The 21,244-nt window shown below is 33.0% G+C and overlaps 1 protein-coding gene across 1 annotated transcript in view; it reads right to left on the minus strand.

The window, feature by feature from the left end:
* Nucleotides 1–12,828: 12,828 nt before the first annotated feature.
* Nucleotides 12,829–21,244, minus strand: part of LOC145255769 (AP-5 complex subunit mu-1-like) — a 77,503-nt gene continuing 69,087 nt past the window's right edge. Inside the window, exons 13-14 of the mRNA XM_080114431.1 lie at nucleotides 15,957–16,053; nucleotides 12,829–12,963 (exon numbers count right to left, since the gene is read on the minus strand). Coding sequence (XP_079970557.1) covers nucleotides 12,887–12,963; nucleotides 15,957–16,053 — 174 coding nt within the window. The 3' untranslated portion in view covers nucleotides 12,829–12,886. The remainder of the gene's footprint in view (nucleotides 12,964–15,956; nucleotides 16,054–21,244) is intronic.

Here is a 21,244-nt window from a genome sequence, read left to right on the forward strand (position 1 = left end):
TCAAAGTTGAAAGAGTTGACCTTTGCAGATTCTACCAAATTCCTCCACCAATTTTGGGCCTAAGGACTTGAAATTTTAGATGTAGGTAACTTGGACATGGTTAAAACTTTGTATTTTGATTTGAGACCAAAATAATAAATGTGAAGTGGTCAAAATTGGAGTCAAAGTTTTAAAATATTGACCTCTGCGGTCTCTATGAAATTACTCAGACAAAATTGGTCTAAAGATTTGAAATCTTACATAAAGTGTATTCACACGTAAGGCAAGTTATGAACAGTACATAGGGCCCGAGCAAAGCCAGGCTGAACTGCTAGTATGATATAAATGCTAGTATGATATAAATGCCAGTTGATCCTTGGACCTTTAATATTCCTGATATTCATAAAGGACCTCCCTGATAAAATTGTCTCTGAGATGGGTATATTTGCTGACGCCACCATGCTCTATAGCAGACATGAGGGCAAAATAAATGAATATGTATCCTAAGCAATGGCAGAAACGTGTTCGAACATGTTTTTCCTCAAATATACACACCCACATGTACGCACGCACACATATACACATCCTCATACATACACTCACATTCACGTGCATACACACACACACGCTAACATACACATATATATGCACACATACGCGCACATGTACGCACACATGGGAAACGTCACTTCCCCTGAATGGAATTCCAGACATGCGCAGTCAGAACACTCACCCCGATATAAAAGTCAACAACAACCATTCAACTTCCTTTTTTCTTCCCTTTTTGCCTGGGTTCGTCAACCAGGCAAGTTCACGTCCACAGCTCTTGGCTTGAAGACATTTTAACGTGGACGAGTACCACCATGAACACGTGGCTTTGCTGAGGCCAACACTCTCTGTCTCTTTCCCTTTCTACATGCGGGACTGCCATTTCTCGTCCTCTACCTCATTCCTTTCTTTTCCATGCGTGTAGTCGTCAACGACTGAATGAACACTTGTTTCACCTTAAACCTTTTATTTTCGACATAAAATAAACATGTTTATTTTATCCAGCAATTGAGTTTTGTTTCCTTCTTTCCATTCGTTTCACTATTTTCTTTTGTAGCGAGTTAGGGTATTTATATCCTGGCTCACAACAAACGCTAGAGTAAAACTTCCAGTCTGTAGTGGAATGGGGTCAAAGATGGTCACATTCAATGCTGTCAAAACTAAGCTTCTTTTATTTAATAACTACAAGAAACTTATAAGTAATAATAGCCATTACCTGAAAGTACTTAATTCATGCATTGGAAGAGATACATTGATGGCATTGTTAAAAAGTTACTTACACTTAAGACTATTCTGTACCTCTACAGGACCACCATTCGCTCATGTATGGAGTATTGTTACCACATTTGGGCTAGTGCATCTGCTACTAGTCTCTCCCTTTTAGACAGAGTTCAAAAGAGTTGCCAATCTGATAGGTCCCACACTATCAACTAGGCTTCAACGTCTGTCCCATCGACAAAATGTTGCATCCCTCTGCCTGTTTTACAAGTATTTTAATGGTGGATGCTCTGGCGAACTACAAGCCGTTGTTCCTCCTTGATGTAAATACCCCCGACAAACAGCAAAATTCCACTTGAGTTAATAAAAACAAATAAAAACATTTTAAGCCAATCATATGTATTTCTCTAAAGTTATTAAATTTGCCAATTTGATCCACTCCAAATACACAAAAAGCCAGATTTTTCCATCGCAAAAAATTATAGTCAAAGTCCATGACAAAGCTAATATCGTTTTTACTCCAGCTTCTTTCGCCTCCACTGTCAGGCAATGGGAGGCTAAATACACACACACACACACACACACACACACACAACTCATTTTTTTAAGTCTTCTGCTCATTGAAAACAAAATGTATAAATGTATATATTTTAATACTCCTGACATTTTTTATTGAACTTTCTACAATGAAAACAAATGAACATTGACTCTTAATAATTTTTAATCAAATATGATTTCTGTAATTGAGTGGAGAAGTTTTTGATTACGATTTTTCAGACCTGTGGCCCTTAAATTATTGATTCAGGTTTCCAGTTAAAAGGAGCCCCCCTCAAAAATACATTTTTAAATGTTCCTATAAAGCCTTACCATTGGTGATCAAGATTTTGTGGATTTTCTCTCCTGATCTAAATCACGGGATGCAATATAAAAAAATAGTTTGTTAATTTTAACACATTCAAAAATAAGCGTGTCTTTTTTTCACCACCAATGCTCAGATCTTTTTTTTTTTTTTTGCTTCAGTTTCAATGAAAGTCTCTTTCTCTAAGTCTCTTAGGTTAAGTTATAAAGAAATTTTATTTTGACTTCTGCTTAGCAGAAGTCATGCTATGGTCCACTGACAAATCACCGATCCCAAACGTTGTGTGTTATGTCTTTGTTCTTCCTCTTTCATCGTTCTTGTTCTGGCCATGTTGTCGTCATTTTTATTCGTAGGAAACACTGTGAACTCCAGTTAGTATATAAAAGAATATGACAATATTAGAAGGAATTTTCAATAATTTTAAATTATATTATGTTTATTTACCAACATGATTTCTTGTACAACATGGTAGATACTGATGTCCCTCATTTTCAAGATTAGTATCTTTTCTTTGAGGGAGAAAATAAAAAGAAATATATACAACTCTTCAACGAAGCCTTTCTTTTGTCCGTTATATTTTTTTTTTTTATTCATTTCTGGAAGTCATTGCTACACTGTCCAACAGTCATAACCCCAACAAAGATATACAAGCAAAAAAATACTAGCTACAGAAAGAAACCAAGGTAATCTGAGGTTGAAGGAATCACTACTAATAAAAAAAAAAAACTCATAATAAATAACAGGCCAGAACTAAACTGCAGCATCCTTATATAAACGCAGGAACACCAACAACACTCCGAACATGCACTCACTACTTGTAATCAAACAAATAATTTTATTACGCCCTTGACCACTAATCAATATGCAATAAATAAATTAACAAGATTAGATGAAATACGGAGAAGAAATATGTGTATATATATACATATAAATAAATAAACAAGCAAATAGAATAAATAAAGAAATTAATATATAGAAAATAAACAAATAAAAATGTAAAAAATAAATAAATTATTAAAATAAAATAATATGTGCATATATATGTGTACATATACATACGTATGTATGTGCATGCATATACATATTGGCGTGTACATCTTGACAACTAATCCAAGTACATGTAGAGTGACCTCCCTTAGATCATTTTCTTTACTCAAAAAGATATTACATGACACTAACACAGCAATCATTAACACTCCTTTTTTTTTGTATATATATAAATGATTAATTTTTGTGTATTACACTTAAAGTGTATACTTTAAGTGTAATACACAAAAATTAATCATATATATATATATATATATATATATATATATATATATATATATATAAAAAAAAAAAAGCTACAATAATTCCTAATAATACCATACTCAATAATACCATACTCAATATCCATGAAAACTTGTATCCCGGAAATTGACTTGACAGCCAGTGTGCAACATTGACTTCCGGAAATAAAGAAATAAACAAAAAATAAAACAGACAAAAGAAAGTCCTTGCCGAGCAATTGTATAAGTTTCTTTTTATTTTCTCCCACATCTTGAAGAAAAGATACTACTCTCGAAAATTAGGGACATCAATGCCTACCATCTTGCATGACACATTATGTTGGTAGATAAACCTAATATAATTGAAGATTATTGAAAATTTCTCCTAATATTGTCATTATTCTTTTATATACTAACTCGTATCCACAGTGTTTCCTATGAACTGCATTGATATAGCCTTCAAACAACTCCTTTAAAATATTTATTTTTTCAGAATTGTTTTATACAATAAAAATATTTTAAAAGTCTATATAAAAATAATCTTTATATTGAAATGTGTTTTTTTTTATTACACATTGTGAAAAAAAAAAAAAAAAAGTATCCAATAAAGAATATTCCTGAAGAAAAAGAAGATGAAAACAACAAAAATGAAAACAAGAAAAAAAAGGAGAAAAAAAAAAAACAAAAACAAAGGAAAAGAAAACAAAAATAGAAACGTTTTTATTCAATAATCAAATTTTATTTTTACTGGTAAAAAAAAAAATGAATACATAAAATTTTATCAAAAAATTGTTATAAAATAAATGTCATTTAATATACAAACAAAATATGATTGCGATTTAATAGACTTTTCAAACAAACTCAATTTTAAAAATTATTTTTTAAATTAAGAATTTTCAGCATGATGCCGCAAAATAAATTGGAAGATTTTATGCCAATCTGACATTAGGGAGATAATCAACAACAAATTATTTGAAAGAATTATTTAAAAAAAAACAAACAAACAAAAAAAACAAAAAAAAAATGAATTCAAATAAAAACGGATTTGTTTTTTCATGTTTCTCTCTATTTTAATTGGACCATTTCTCACATTTCAGTTTTATTTTCTTTTAAAAAACAAAAAAAAAAAAATCTGTGAATCACACACACACAATTTATTTTGACTGCTTTAGTTTGGGGATGAGTTTGTTCAGTGGCTTTTGGTGAGCATCCTAGTTTTTTTTCTGAACATGAAACTTTTAGCCTGCGTTTTCCCATTTACAGCTTTGGTGTTTCCCTGAACATTTCTGAAACTTTTGAATTTTTGCCTTGACATTGTATGGCTTTCATTCACAGAAGACTCTGAAGATGATATTCTTGTATAATAACTTGAATTTATTTGAGTATGTTTTGGATTTTCTTTGCTCGGAAATTTACATTAAATCAAAATATGATATAATTCTGATGTTATATATATATATATATATATATATATATTTATCACCTGTCTGTTTAAATGTATGTATGAGTACATAAAACTTTTGACAGAGGCAATAAATTTTCACGAGATCGGCTTCCTTCACATTTTTTTTGCAAGTCATTCAAACCTCACATAAACGACGTCGCATAAAAGGGTGTTATTTTGACCGCCCGTGAAGTCACAACCGTGGTAGGTGCATCGCTAGGAGTGTTTTTGTTTTTTTTCAACTCTTTTTCCTCTGGCGTGTTATGGGTTCGAGTCTGCTTACCACTTTTAGCTTTTTTTTGTTTTTTTTGCGCTCTCAATTTTCCTTTTTCTTTTCTTTTTTTTGTGCTAACCAACACCCTTACACAAACCTCCACTTTCTTTTCCGCCTTCACTTGCCTGCTAGTATATATATAATTCTGATGTCATATATATATATATATATATATATATAATAAAAATATCCATCAAGCAGTTCCACTTTTGTATCCTTTTTTGAGAAAGGGAAATTATATTGAAATTTTCAAAGATGTTATACCATCCAAGATATTATTAATACTCAGAAATAAGTCTCATATTTACTGATTTGATATGTGAAAGATCTTTTGAAAAAAAGACTTTGTACGGATTCATAACCCAAATATTTTCTGCTTTTGTTCAGACTTTCTTTTACCATTCTGATTTTTTTTTCTGCATTGCTATCAACCTTCATAAGTACCCCCCCCTATATATATATATATATTAGTAGCAAGTTATAAAAATATATATGGCAATTAAGCTACACAGAATATTCTGTGTTTCATCCTCGTGAGAATTCGTCAAGCTAAGGATGAAACGCAGAATATTCTGTGTAGCTTAATTGCCATATATATTTTTATAACTTACTACCTAGCTTTACTTATGTATTGAGCACTGTTGAAGTAAATACTGAAAATGTACACATAATATTATATCTTGTATTAATTTATGTGATTAAATGAAATAGTAATATATATATATATATATATATATTTTTTTTTTTTTGACGGAAGGAATCGTCTTGATATAAAGAGAAACATAAAAAAACTTTTAAAAAGTCTATACAAATGCAGATTGGATATTTTTTAATTTTAAATTACCAGAATTGTAAAAGATTGAAATTGCACTAATTTTGAGCATAACATGAAAGCCTTTTAGTGAATCAAATATCAGTGAATCTGTTCAAATCCACATCAAATGATTTGTTTGTGACCAGAAAAAAAAATAAAAGAACAGTAAGAATCAATTAACATTTATCGTAACCTAGCAATCCAATAATCAATCGAGAGGGAGACGATGACATAAAATATACATTTTTAGAGATTAATGTAGCCACCAGGCTCAAAGATTTTCAACAACTATCTGATAAATATACCTGGTGGACCAAGTGCAAAAGAGATCCAAATTGCACTTAAAGGATGGTTAGAATCTTAAAAAGATCTCTGGATTCGGATTTTGGAAATGACGAATGAATGTGTGGCATCCTATATATGGCCCATCTCCAGCACAAAAAAAAAAAAATGGGGCCTGTCAAGACATCTGCATGCTCACAACTCGTAGACATTGCAACCTTGTAGTAATGGTCTTTCACAAAGACTGTCGGTTTCCATATTTTCAAATGCTATCTCCTCCAAAACTAAAAGTTATTGAGCAGCGCTAGAGGCCTTAAGTGATTGGATTTTTTACAGGCTTTTTTTGTTATGGGTCTTTAACCGGTTAAAATTGTTTTTAAGGGTCAAAAATGGGTCAAAATGAAAGAAAATCGTTAAACATTTTGTACATTCATCTTAATTTATTTTTAATCAGTTTATATGTGTGTCATGTTGGTACAATGGTAACGTCACCAGCTTTGAAAGGTACAGTTTCGGTTTCAATTCTTGCTGATGGCACATAAAACGTTTTTTTTTTAACTTTTGAAATCATGACTGTTTATAATATGATATATGAAATCTGGACAAATTGAAATATCATATTTAAGTGTATTTTATCCCCCACTCCCCGCTAGTAATTATAAATATCTCTATGATTAATGTAGTTTGCTTGAAACATTGTTTAGCGCATATATAAAGGTAATTTATAGAATACAATATAATCCAAAGGTGTAACAGACAAGCACTAATTGGAGCAAATTAAAACAATGATGGAATGTCCACCCTTTATTAATACAATGTGTATTTAATTTTTTAATATACTTTTATATATATTTAATATATATTATATATTTTTTTATATATATTATACATATATTTTTAATATATTATATATTTTTTTATATATATTATACATATATTTTTAATATATTATATATTTTTTAAATATATATTATATATATATTTTTAATATATAATATATATATTTTTAATATATATTGTATATATATTTTTTAATATATATTGTATATATATTTTTTAATATATATTGTACATACATTTTTTAATATATATTGTATATATATTTTTTAATATATACTGTATATATATTTTTTAATATATACTGTATATATATTTTTTAATATATACTGTATATATATTTTTTAATATATACTGTATATATATTTTTTAATATATACTGTATATATATTTTTTAATATATACTGTATATATATTTTTTAATATATACTGTATATATATTTTTTAATATATACTGTATATATATTTTTTAATATATACTGTATATATATTTTTAATATATACTGTATATATATTTTTAATATATACTGTATATATATTTTTAATATATATTGTATATATATTTTTTTAATATACATTATATATATATTTTAATATATATTATGCATATATTTTTTAATATAGATTATGCATATATTTTTTAATATAGATTATACATATATTTTTTAATATAGATTATACATATATTTTTTAATATAGATTATACATATATTTTTAATATATATTATACATATATTTTTTAATATATATTATACATATATTTTTAATATATATTATACATATATTTTTTAATATATATTATACATATATTTTTTAATATAGATTATATATTTTTAAATATGTATTATATATATTTTTTTATATATATTTCATATATTTTTTTAATATATATTATACATATATTTTTTCTCTACTTTTTATTGTGTTCTTACTAGCATCAGTGTAGTCTGATAGAAATGACGACAAAGAAATACCTATTTATTGTATTTTGTTATTCATCATAGGCATGTTGAACTGATTTCCTGTGAAGGAGGAACTGTCAAGGGAATATTAAATTCACAGGTGGTTCCCAGTCTCCTGTAATGCTTGGTTCTTTTTTAGTCAAGAAGTTAGTATCTTCAGCCAGCCTGATCTAGTACACACCAGATGCTCTTACAGGTATTAGCACTCTGGACCAAAGCAGACCTGGGTGCAATCGTAACTAAAAGGGCAACTCCACATTCCTCCACAGCCCCAAGTGGTGTCTCATCACTGGATGTCTAAAAGTTGAATCTGCTTAACTGACTTCACCCATATAATTTGTTTCAGTTTGTGTTTGTCCGTTACATCTCTGCATTGTACTGCCTGTATGTACTTATTTTCAATAGCCCCATCGGTATATAAAAAAAAACAAAAAAACCTATCAGCATAAAAAAAAAAAAATGCCTTATTTTTAAAGTTTAAATTTCGGTGCAGAAAGTCAGAAATTCTTAGAACCTAGCTTCATTCCGAATAACAGACCAATGTAGCGGAGCTTCATCAGCAGAATGAGCTGGTTGAATTTCTGTAGTCGCGGGCAGTGGTGAGATGGCAGTCAAAATTTACATCTTTCTTTCTATCATCTTTTCAACAACAGGTTTTATCATAAAGAAAAAAAATCTCTTGAGGGATATTCTTTTTTTTTTTATGCATGCAATTATAAACATAAGACAACCAACCTACTTCCCATTTACCACATCAACTTAGTGCCTTCCTGTGCCTGTGACGTTACTGCCAGGACACGTAGCTTTTACTTCACTTCTAGCCAGAAAATTCCACTATCAACCTTATGTGAGAATTTATCTCTTATCTTGTCACACAAACAGCTTCTTTCAAAACTAGATTTATCAATGAATTTAATATTTTTAGCTAATAAAGGTATCTACTCAAACATTATCTACATACCTATAAAGTTGAGGTTTTTTTCTTACATTGATATTAAAAACCTACTTTTTTTTCTTTGAAAATTATTAAAACAAACTTATTAATATACTCAATCATGAATATGCAAGCGACTTCATGAAGATTAACTAATTTGCATATTCTTTTGAAAAACGAGTGTTCATTAATTAATTAATTCATTTTTTATGGTTTATTATTAGATGATTGGTTTCAGTTAACTATTATGCTGAATTCTTTTTATGCATAATTTCTACATGGTGTTCAATTGTATAGAATTTAGGATGAAAACATTCTAGCACACAGACATGCTTATATATATATATATATATATATATATATATATATATATATATACACATACATATATATTATTTGCTATGATAATTATTAAATACCTACAGATACTAGCGTTTCATCCTTTCATGAATCATCAATGCAAGGTGTTATGATTAACACTGGTCGATAGAGTCGAACCCAGCAACAGAAGCCATCTTTGATCGCATTAGCAAGGACTTAATCCATTCAACCACCGTTAACCGCGAGAAATACTGTTGAAATTTAAACATTTATTTTCAACGTTTAATGTCTGTCAAAGTGATCTAATCATCATATGAGGATCTGCATATACAAGCTAAAGTGACTGATTTTATTCCAACTGAAAGTGCTCAACGATAAGAAACGAGTTTCTTAATATGTGTGTGTGTGTGTGTGTGTGTGTGTGTGTGTGAATCCTTGTTTGTGGGTGTGCAAAACGTCTCTATTAAACTCTTCTGGTCTACAGACTTGAAACTTGACATACATGGACCTCGGGAACACTTTATTTTTTTTTTTTTAGCTTTTAAAATTTATAAAAAAATAGTTGAGCTTGGCAAGAGTAAATTGATTGACTTCTGAGCATATGTAGATATACCTTTTTAGCTTGAATCTGCTTAATTTTTTAGCCTTTTTTATCCATCTGGCAATACCTCAGATGGTAACAATGACGGCTGAAGCGCTAAACAACTATGGCTGGAGCATTGAATGTTTTGGTTTTGATTCCAGCTGATGGCACCGAATTCAATTTTTTAAAACATTTTTAAATCACTACTGTATATTAAGTACAATATAATAATCAATAGCAAATTTGCTCTTTAATAATAAATATGAAATCTGCATGAATTAAAATATCACATTTAACCATATTTTACGACAGGGCAACACTGGTCAGTCTGCTGAAGACCATTACTACAAGATTGCAATGTCCAGTTGTGAGCAGAGACGGGAGGAAGGAAAGATGCAGAGATGGGGGGGAAGGAAAGATGCAGAGACGGGGGGAAGGAAAGATGCAGAGATGTTTTGGCAGGCCCCATTTTTAAAATTTTTATTTTCTTCAATTTTCTTGTGTGTATATAAATAAAATTTTCGTGTGTATAAAAATAAATATAAATTAAAAATTTTTTAAAAGAAATAAAAAAAAAAAAAAGAAGTTAAATAAAATCAAATCTACTTGTTTGTTATTAAAATGAATTGAAATTTTGTCCAATTTATTCCTGATTTTTTTCACTAGTTGCCATTCTTAACATGAGGAGGGGGTGTTTTCTGAAACAAGAAAAATAAAATGGCAGCCATTTTGAAATATTAGATAAAACATGGGAATATGAAGTTTTAATATTAAAAAACTGACTTGCCAGCAACAAATTTAACTGTAATATTCGTTCACACCGTACCTGAATACGCCTAAAAATTTAAGTCTTTGGTGATTATTCAGAATGGCACTTATGGGGAGAAACAAAAAGAAAAACTTTTATATTCAAGTATTTTTTTTTTTTTTTTTATGAAAAACAAATTTGACGTTTTTTTTACCAATAAATGACAGATGAGGCCATGTTTTTCTAGAGAACATAAGGGAAGGTAATCAGTGATTATTTTGACAATTTCCATCTGGATTAGGGTTGTCTGCCCTTGTTCACCGATTTGATGGACGCCTTTTCCACTTTTTAGAAATTTGTTTTACCTTTGTTCCATGACGTACATCATACAAACATTTCTGTATTTTCTTTGATTTTAAATGCCGTCATCTGTGCTAATCTGAATAAACACCAAGTCTTCATTTGGTCCTCTAGGCTACAATGACCGAAATTTTAAGAGTTCATGGCCATTGGAATACTTATGCTAAAATATTGAACTTTTGAAAGAAAAAAAAGGCGTTTTTTTAAATGTTATTGTAGAAAAGTCAGGACATAAATACTTACAATATCAAGTGATTTGTTTCAATATTAAAATAATATAATTTGAAGAAATTTCCAGAAGAATTAATAAGCTGGCAATAATATTTTTTATCTCATCGTTTCATACAAAGTGATAAATTAGGTCTGTTAATTTATAATAATTATTTATTTTTATCCTATTTTTAAATCTAGTATTTTTTTTTTTTTTACTTTATTTTAGCAATTTTATAAAACTGTCATAAGGGAAATAACTCATCTCAGTTGAAATATATGTATCAGTTAAGATTTTAAGATTAACCAACTTTTTTTTTTACCACTAACCCTAAGTTCGAGTGGCAAAGTCGTAAAACCACACAGCTTTTAGGTGGTTACATGTGGTTTTACAACTTTACCATTCGAATTTAGGTTTTGTGGTAAAATATTTTTTTGTTGCATGTTTGGGTTTTTGTCCAGAATTCACCCTATATTAAAAAACAAAAATAAAGAAAAAAATCTGTATGATGTAAGTATCCATGACGAAACAAAAATATATTTAAAAAAAAAAAAAAAAAAAAAAATCACATAAATTGATCGAATACGTTTATTTTTAAATAAGAAAATCAAATTTTTTTGTGTATCAGAATAACAGTCTTGCCTGCCATTTTGAAAAAATTTTTTAAGAAACTAAGAGAGATAACTCAATAATTTTAACTTGCAAAATTCATGTTGTACTTTATCAATTTAATATGATTTTTGGAATATGACATTTTCATTTCATCACGGGTATATGCATCATACAGATTTTTATTTTTATTTTTGTTTTTTAATATAAGGGGAATTTTTTAAAAAGAGTCCATATTGTTTCATGTAATATTTACTTTATTGTAATATTCATTTTTCTTTTTCAGATTATTTTTTTTACATAAAAGAAATGGGTGTTTTAAATTTTGAATTGGAAAAATTATTGATTTTAGTCACATATATTTTGACTAAAATAGGATTCAGGATTCTAAAATAAGTTTTTGAAGGAAGATGAATTCCCTGTGTTAAACTGACCTTTTATCACATCTAATTGTCTCTGAGAAGAAGGTTAAATAAGTATTTTTGTGGCAGTAATAAATAAAGTTTAATATGCCTTCAATAAAAGTTTAACTCTTAAAAAAAAAAAAAAAAATAGTTCTTGCCAAAAATTCAACCTAATTAAAAAACAAACACAGAAAAATTTTTTATGGTGTACGTACCTGTCATGGAAGGAAAATATCACATTCTAAAATTCATGTAAATTGATCAAGTAGTTTTTTTTAAATAAGCAAATCATATTTTATGAGGATCCAAGGATGGTGCGCTATATTAATTAAATTCAAGGGAGACAACTCAATTCAAATAACCAAAATAGAAATCAAAATCAGCCTTGTAATGGCTACGAATTACTATTAATTGCTAAAAATTATAAAAAAAATTTTTTTAAAAATAATTTTCCATAGATAAAAAAAAAAACTACTTGATCAATTTAAGTGATTTTTGGAATATGACATTTTTGTTCTATGACATATTTTCTGTATTTTTGTTTTTTAAATTATGTTGAATCCTGGACAACAATCGAAAAAAAAAAAAGAAAATATCTTTCTCAGTTGAAATAAGTTGATATGAACAATTTTTCAACCTAAAGTAAAAAAAAAAAAAAAAAAAAAAAAAAAAAAAAAAAAAAAAAAAAAAAGGGTCACGTAATGACTGATTCTCAAGTTGATATAAAGATGTTAGCTTTTAGCCGTCTGGTTTAAAGCTTCTCCTCTGATGTTCCACAATTGGTAATGATTGGAGACATATTCATGAGCTGGAAAGAGAAAGAAAATACATTTACTTAAATTTCAAAATCCTATTTAAAAAAAAAAAATAATATCTTAAATTAAAAATCACCTTAATGAATTTCTGTTTCTTTGTAAACGAGTCAGCATTGTTTTTTAAAACTCTTGAGTAGGCACACTTCGTACTTAAATAAAACAACTAAGATTGGTTTCTCATTAATTTTATCATACATGAAATAAATTTAAAGAAATATATTTTTTAAAAATTAAAATTAATAAATTTTATTTTCTTTTTGAAACAAACCGAGCATGTGGGGGTCCCTCTCCATGAATGAACAACTTACTTTTATGATGACTAATGTTTGTGTAAAAATTTTTAAAAATCGAATGCACGGTTATTGAGAAAAATGCAAATAAATGAACAGGCAAACAATTTGGGAGCAATTTTATGCCTATAATGGCCCCTGGGAGGGCAACCAGAGTTATACCAGAAAATTTGTTCTGGCAAAAACTTACTTTCACCATGAGTAATGTGTGTGAAAAATTTTTAATTCCAAGGCGTGGTTATTGAGAAAAGTGCGGACAGACAAATGGGAGTGAATTGGTAGGTCCAATCCTTCGTTTGTTGAGCGACCAATTAGGCGCAGAATTCAGAAAGCTCCTTAGGCAGAAGTAAGTCTATGATCTAATGTAAAGCTGGCGTTTTATTCTTTGTAAGTTTTAATCAAAGATGAGACAACACTACAGATATTTATTCTTAGTTTTGTTGAGTGTTACTGCAATGGGTAGTTTGTATTCATGGAATAAAAAAAAAAAAGAAAAAGAAATGAAAGCAAGAAATAAGAATGGAGAAATGAGAAGGAAAGATGCGGAGACGGGGGGAAGGAAAGATGCGGAAACGGGGGGGAGGGAAAGATGCGGAAACGGGGGGAGGGAAAGATGCGGAAACGGGGGGAGGGAAAGATGCGGAAACGGGGGGAGGGAAAGATGCGGAAACGGGGGGAGGGAAAGATGCGGAAACGGGGGGAGGGAAAGATGCGGAAACGGGGGGAGGGAAAGATGCGGAGACGGGGGGGGGAGGGAAAGATGCGGAGACGGGGGGGGGAAGGAAAGATGCGGAGACGGGGGGGGGAAGGAAAGATGCGGAGACGGGGGGGAAGGAAAGATGCAGAGACGGGGGGAAGGAAAGATGCAGAGACGGGGGAAGGAAAGATGCAGAGACGGGGGAAGGAAAGATGCAGAGACGGGGGAAGGAAAGATGCAGAGACGGGGGAAGGAAAGATGCAGAGACGGGGGAAGGAAAGATGCAGAGACGGGGGAAGGAAAGATGCAGAGACGGGGGAAGGAAAGATGCAGAGACGGGGGAAGGAAAGATGCAGAGACGGGGGAAGGAAAGATGCAGAGACGGGGAAGGAAAGATGCAGAGACAGGGGGAAGGAAAGATGCAGAGACGGGGGAAGGAAAGATGCAGAGACGGGGGAAGGAAAGATGCAGAGACGGGGGAAGGAAAGATGCAGAGACGGGGAAGGAAAGATGCAGAGACAGGGGGAAGGAAAGATGCAGAGACAGGGGGAAGGAAAGATGCAGAGACAGGGGGAAGGAAAGATGCAGAGACAGGGGGAAGGAAAGATGCAGAGACAGGGGGAAGGAAAGATGCAGAGACAGGGGGAAGGAAAGATGCAGAGACAGGGGGAAGGAAAGATGCAGAGACAGGGGGAAGGAAAGATGCAGAGACAGGGGGAAGGAAAGATGCAGAGACAGGGGGAAGGAAAGATGCAGAGACGGGGGGAAGGAAAGATGCAGAGACGGGGGGAAGGAAAGATGCAGAGATGAGAAGAAGAGGATGGAGAGACGGGAAGAGGAAAGATGGAGAGACGGGAAGAGGAAAGATGGAGAGACGGGAAGAGGAAAGATGGAGAGACGGGAAGAGGAAAGATGGAGAGACGGGAAGAGGAAAGATGGAGAGACGGGAAGAGGAAAGATGGAGAGACGGGAAGAGGAAAGATGGAGAGACGGGAAGAGGAAAGATGGAGAGACGGGAAGAGGAAAGATGGAGAGACGGGAAGAGGAAAGATGGAGAGACGGGAAGAGGAAAGATGGAGAGACGGGAAGAGGAAAGATGGAGAGACGGGAAGAGGAAAGATGGAGAGACGGGAAGAGGAAAGATGGAGAGACGGGAAGAGGAAAGATGGAGAGACGGGAAGAGGAAAGATGGAGAGACGGGAAGAGGAAAGATGGAGAGACGGGAAGAGGAAAGATGGAGAGACGGGAAGAGGAAAGATGGAGAGACGGGAAGAGGAAAGATGGAGAGACGGGAAGAGGAAAGATGGAGAGACGGGAAGAGGAAAGATGGAGAGACGGGAAGAGGAAAGATGGAGAGACGGGAAGAGGAAAGATGGAGAGACGGGAAGAGGAAAGATGGAGAGACGGGAAGAGGAAAGATGGAGAGACGGGAAGAGGAAAGATGGAGAGACGGGAAGAGGAAAGATGGAGAGACGGGAAGAGGAAAGATGGAGAGACGGGAAGAGGAAAGATGGAGAGACGGGAAGAGGAAAGATGGAGAGACGAGGAAAGGAAAGATGGAGAGACGAGGAAAGGAAAGATGGAGAGACGAGGAAAGGAAAGATGGAGAGACGAGGAAAGGAAAGATGGAGAGACGAGGAAAGGAAAGATGGAGAGACGAGAAAAGGAAAGATGGAGAGACGAGAAAAGGAAAGATGGAGAGACGAGAAAAGGAAAGATGGAGAGACGAGAAAAGGAAAGATGGAGAGACGAGAAAAGGAAAGATGGAGAGACGAGAAAAGGAAAGATGGAGAGACGAGAAAAGGAAAGATGGAGAGACGAGAAAAGGAAAGATGGAGAGACGAGAAAAGGAAAGATGGAGAGACGAGAAAAGGAAAGATGGAGAGACGAGAAAAGGAAACATGCACAGGCAAGAGATGGAAAGATGGAGAGACGAGAGAAAGATGGAGAGACGAGAGAAAGAAAAAAAAAAAAAAAAAAAAAAAATGGAGATACTGACCAGTCGTAAGTTTGCATTTTGATTTTCCTGAAACCTGAACTGATTTAGAGTCCACATGGCATCCAGATTGAGTAAAGTCAGAAATACGGAAGTTGAGCTACAAAAATAAACAAACATTCTAATCGTTTATGTCTTTTAATCTTGATATTAAAAAAAAAATTGTATGATCACTTTTTATCTGTATTTCTAGTATCAATGTGACTTTGATAATTACACATTTTTTTTACAACGAATTTATACATACTCCTTAAGCAATATTGTCAATTTCAATCTTTACCTAGCTCCTACCATTTTATAACTAATACAAAGAAAAATATTTGAAATTTAGCAGAAAAAAACATTCTATGTATTATATGTGTGAGAGAGTAAGTAACTATGAGGAATGTATCCAATTTTTTTATTGGTAAAAAGCAAGAAAAAATAGAAATTATATTTTTACACAAAAAAAATAATTCACTTTGAACTAATGCGGAATACCTTTTATGCCTACTTTTTGTTGATTATTTAAAAAAAAAAAAAAATGGTCACTTAGGTTAAAAAATATATATTTATGCCATCTTTTAATGTTATTCTACTAATTTATTTTAAATTTATAAAAACATGTATCTAGTTGAGAAAAAAATTCAAACTTATGTGAAATTTGAAATCAGCTATTGACATTATAAAAACTACTGCATTAGAAATGTGTACTCTGCCTATTCCTTTTTGTAAACCAATCACATTTCTATTTGCATACGGACATACAAACTCATCAAACATACCAGCTTTTTAACAGCTTATAAATTAATTGAATATTTATTGAAATCAAAAATGCAATTATATAAACTAAAACAAAATTTTTTAAATTCTATTTAATAAAATTATTTAATTATTAAAATGTATGGAGTGCCTTCAATGAGTTTCTAGATCTTTTTTTGGTACAGGCATTTAAAATTGTTGTAGGCTTTTGTAAATTCAGCATGTTATTGCTATACATCTTATGAGATGATCGACTAATTTTTATGATTTCAGGTTCAACAGCTACAGCAGAAATTGGAATACACCTTACTAAAGCTTGATTGTCACAGCTGGTGAATTTTTGAGTGGTATAAGAGATTCAAGGAAGACAGGGAGTTTGTAAGGGATGATTAGAGGTGTGGGAGGAATAAGGAAGTCAGAACACCAGAGTTGATTGGCCAAATAAAGAGTTTCATGGATGAGGATCGTCGTGTGTCGATAGACATAATTCGTGCACAGTTTGATGTCAGTGTGGGAACTGTACACACAATTATTTGTGAGGAACTGAAGATGCGGAAGATTTGCACAAAGATTGTCCCAAGGGTGCTCAGAGAAGATCAGACTATTTGACAAAGATGGGCATCAAGACAGTTCTCTCATCCTCTTTATAGTTGTTTGAACATGTTTTCCTCACATATACACACCCACATCTACACACGCACATACGCACACACACGCACGCACGCATATACGCGCACAAGTACGCACACATGCGAAACGTCACTTCCCCTGAAAGGAATGCTAGACATGCGCAGTCAGAACACTCACCCCGATAGAAAAGTCCACAACACTATTCAACTTCTTCTCTTTCTTCCCTTTCGCCTGGTTTCGTCAACCAGACAAGTTCAGCGTCCATAGCTCATGGTTTGAAGACTTTTCCACGTGGACGACTGCTATCATGAACGCACGGTTTTGCTGAGGTAGACACTCCTTTTCTATTTTCCTTTCTACATGCAGGACGGCCATTTCTCGTCCTCAACTTCATCCCTTTCTTTTCCATGCATGTAGTCGTCAACGCCTGAATGAACACGTGTTACACCTAAACCATTTTATTTTCAACAGAAAATAAACGACATGTTTATTTTATCCCGCAATTGAGTTATTGTTTACTTCATCCCATTCATTTCATTATTTTATTTTGTAATGGGATTAGGATTTATATGTCCAAGTCCTCAACATAGTCCAGACCTTGCTCCCTAAGACTTTTGGTTATTCCCTAAGCTCAAGGAAAATCTTAGAAGCTGTCGTTATGAGACAATTGAGGAGATGAAAGAGGCTGTGATGGAGATCATTGACATGCTCATACAAGAGGACTTGCATGGAGCTTTCCAGAAGTTATTGGAACGGGACAACAAGTGCATTGCAGCCGGAGGAGATTACTTCAAAGGAAACTATAGTTTCATGTGTGTACTATTGTTATATTATAAACCCTTTTTCTAAGAATTCAAAACAACAACCATTGGTGTAAGCAACAGTCCGTTTTTTATTTCTCCTGTTGTGCTTGCTTGTGGTAGATAGAGAGAAAGTGGGAGAGCGACAGAGAGAATTATCGTGGCGTCTACTTGGTTGACAATCAAATCTCCTGTGCGTCATGAGTAAGTTGCTAGAATCTGTGTTAAATACAGAAGTAATCAACCATCTCAACAAAAATAACCTTCTTAGTGACACTCAATATGGTTTCCGTTCTGCTAGATCTACAGCAGATGTGCTTACAGTTATATCGCATAGGATTAGCAAATCTCTCGACGGTGGCAATCTTTCTAGGGCAATTGCTCTTGACATATCTAAAGCCTTTGATAGGGTATGGCATAAAGGTTTACTTCATAAGATCGCTAGCTATGGTATAGCTGGAAAAGTCTTCTCAATTATTAAATCATTTCTTTTTTTTTTTTTTTTTTTTTTTATTACATTTTCATCCCAAACAAGGCAAATTGCCACTTTGGTGTAGGGGGCTACTATCAGGGGGAACAACTACTGGGGTACTATGTAAGGATTTGGGCAGCAAGGTGTCGGTTCACGTTACACTTGAACTTCTGCACGTCAGTACTGTTGGGGAAGCAGGGACCTGGAATGGAATTCCAGAGTCTAGCGGTTCTGGGGAAGAAACTAATGGAGTAAAAATATCTTTTACATCTAGGGATCTCTACAGTGTGGGGGTGGGATTTAGCAGCCTGTCGGGTTTGTCGAGGGTGCTCACGTCGTAGGGGCACAAGTGATTGCAGTTCGTCAGAGCATTCACCACTAAAATACTTGTAGAAAAGGCAGAGGGATGCAACATTTCGTCGATGGGACAGAGGCTGAAGCTTAGATCCCAGTTCAGGGCCTATCAGGTTTGCGACTCTTTTGAACATTGTCAAGGAGCGAGAGACTAGTAGCAGATGCACCAGCCGAGATGTGGCAGCAATACTCCATACATGGGCGAATAGTGGCCTTATAGAGGTACAGGATACTTTCGGGTGTTTCTGATAGATTCATAAGAGTAGTAGTTGAGGGGCAAAAATCAGAAGCTCACAGTATTAATGCCGGTGTCCCTCAGGGGTCTATCCTGGGCCCGACTCTTTTCCTGATCTACATTAATGATCTTCCAAATCACATCCTTACATCATTTATAGACATTTATGCTGACGACACTACCATTTATGGTAGCACATCTAAGACAGTAAACGACCAAGTTCTCTCCAATTCTCTCTCCTCTGATCTTGAGCACGTAGTACAATGGGGAAAGGAGTGGCTGGTTACTTTTAATGCCTCTAAAACCAAGCTTCTCTCTTTACATCATCAACATTCTAATCCACATCTGGCATCAATTGAAATGAATGGCTCTCGTCTTCAGGAGGCCTCAAGTTTTGACAAGCTTCTGGGCTTGACCATTACTCCTGATCTTAAATGGAACACGTACATCAAATCTGTTGCCAAGGCTACTGGAAAAATGGTGGGATCTTTCTATCGATCTGGTAAATATCTCACTGCTGATGCTATTCTCTATCTATATAAGAGCCAGGTACGTCCAAGGATGGAATACTGTTGCCACATCTGGGCAGGAGCTGCTAGAAAGGACTTGTCCTGCCTTGATAGAGTTCAAAATAGACTTCGTAGCCTCGTAGGAGATGTCCTTTTCTCTTCGCTGCAACCTCTATCTCATAGAAGAGATGTTGCGAGTTTGTCTCTGATGTATCGTTATTTTCATGGAAAGTGTTCGACTGAGCTTCAATCTATGGTCCCCCCCTCGCCAAACTTTCACAAGAAACACTCGTCTAGCTGTAAACACTATCAATAATTCCCCCCACTCTTTATCTGTGCCTAAACCTAAACGTAGATTCCATGAACAAAGCTTCTTTCTTAGAACTGCACGCCTGTGGAATTGTCTTCCGTTTTCCTGCTTTCCGGCTGACTACAATATGGTTGTCTTCAAGTCTAACGTAAATAAGTTCTTGATGAGCCGTTCCATATAAGTTATCAAATTTACCAAATCTTCATTACTAATGATTACTATATTGTCCAATTTCTACTGTACACTCTTTAACCCTTATCCTTGAGTGGCCTCTTGGCCTTGATAATGTGGTGATGCCTATGTAAAAAAAAACAAAAAAACTGCAATCTTTTTCCTTCTGTGAATTTTTCCTGTCAATCTTTTCAAAACATCCACGTAACCAGATTCCTTTCTGTTACATTTTTCATAACAATAACAAGGTCTGTTTATATTTGTGAGAAATATTGAAACAATTCCTGTTTAGCTTGTCAATTTCTGACATTTCATCCGCAGACGCGTGCCACCTTTTAATTCATGAACATACATATATGTATATACACCTATACACATATATATACTAGCATGTCAACCCGGCTTAGACCGGGGCATTCGTGTAACACTATCAATAAAAGTGCCTATACGAAAAAAAGTCTGGAAATTTATTTAAGGGATCTCATATTTGGGATTTATTCATAAACGAGTCAGTCATTTTAATCTTTTATTAATAATTTAAAAGAAAGAATTAATTTATGAATTTGACCCTAGTATCTATATAATAATATGGTAATATTTTGTATATGTACCTTTCAGACGTTTAAGAAAATGGGATTGCCATACCAACAAATATATTGATTAGTGATTAATCTGAGGTCACTAAGGTAAAAAAATTCTAAACTTTAACCATTTTAAGAGACCTATAAGAACCGATCCTCTTTTTAAGCTTCAAATATATTCTTTGGTGCTTCTATATTATAATAACGAAAAAATGTTGAATCTCAAGTAAGACAAATGTTACATATGTAATTGTTATGTCACAAATAGTAACACATCCAAAAATTATGGAAAATTATGAGGTAGAAAAATAATTATTTATGAAAAACAGTTCCGATAAGGGTAAAAACAGTTCCAATATGGCTACATACCGGGTCTCGTGATGTAAGTAAAAGGGAGAGTAACTCAGTTGAAATACAATGTGTAGCAGGCATAATTTATTCAGAAAACAAAAACAAGCATGACGTATAAACATTTTGTGAATTTTAGA

The sequence above is a fragment of the Euprymna scolopes genome, chromosome 31, assembly GCF_053919585.1.
Source record: "Euprymna scolopes isolate OS-2025 chromosome 31, ASM5391958v1, whole genome shotgun sequence".
NCBI lineage: Eukaryota > Metazoa > Mollusca > Cephalopoda > Sepiida > Sepiolidae > Euprymna > Euprymna scolopes.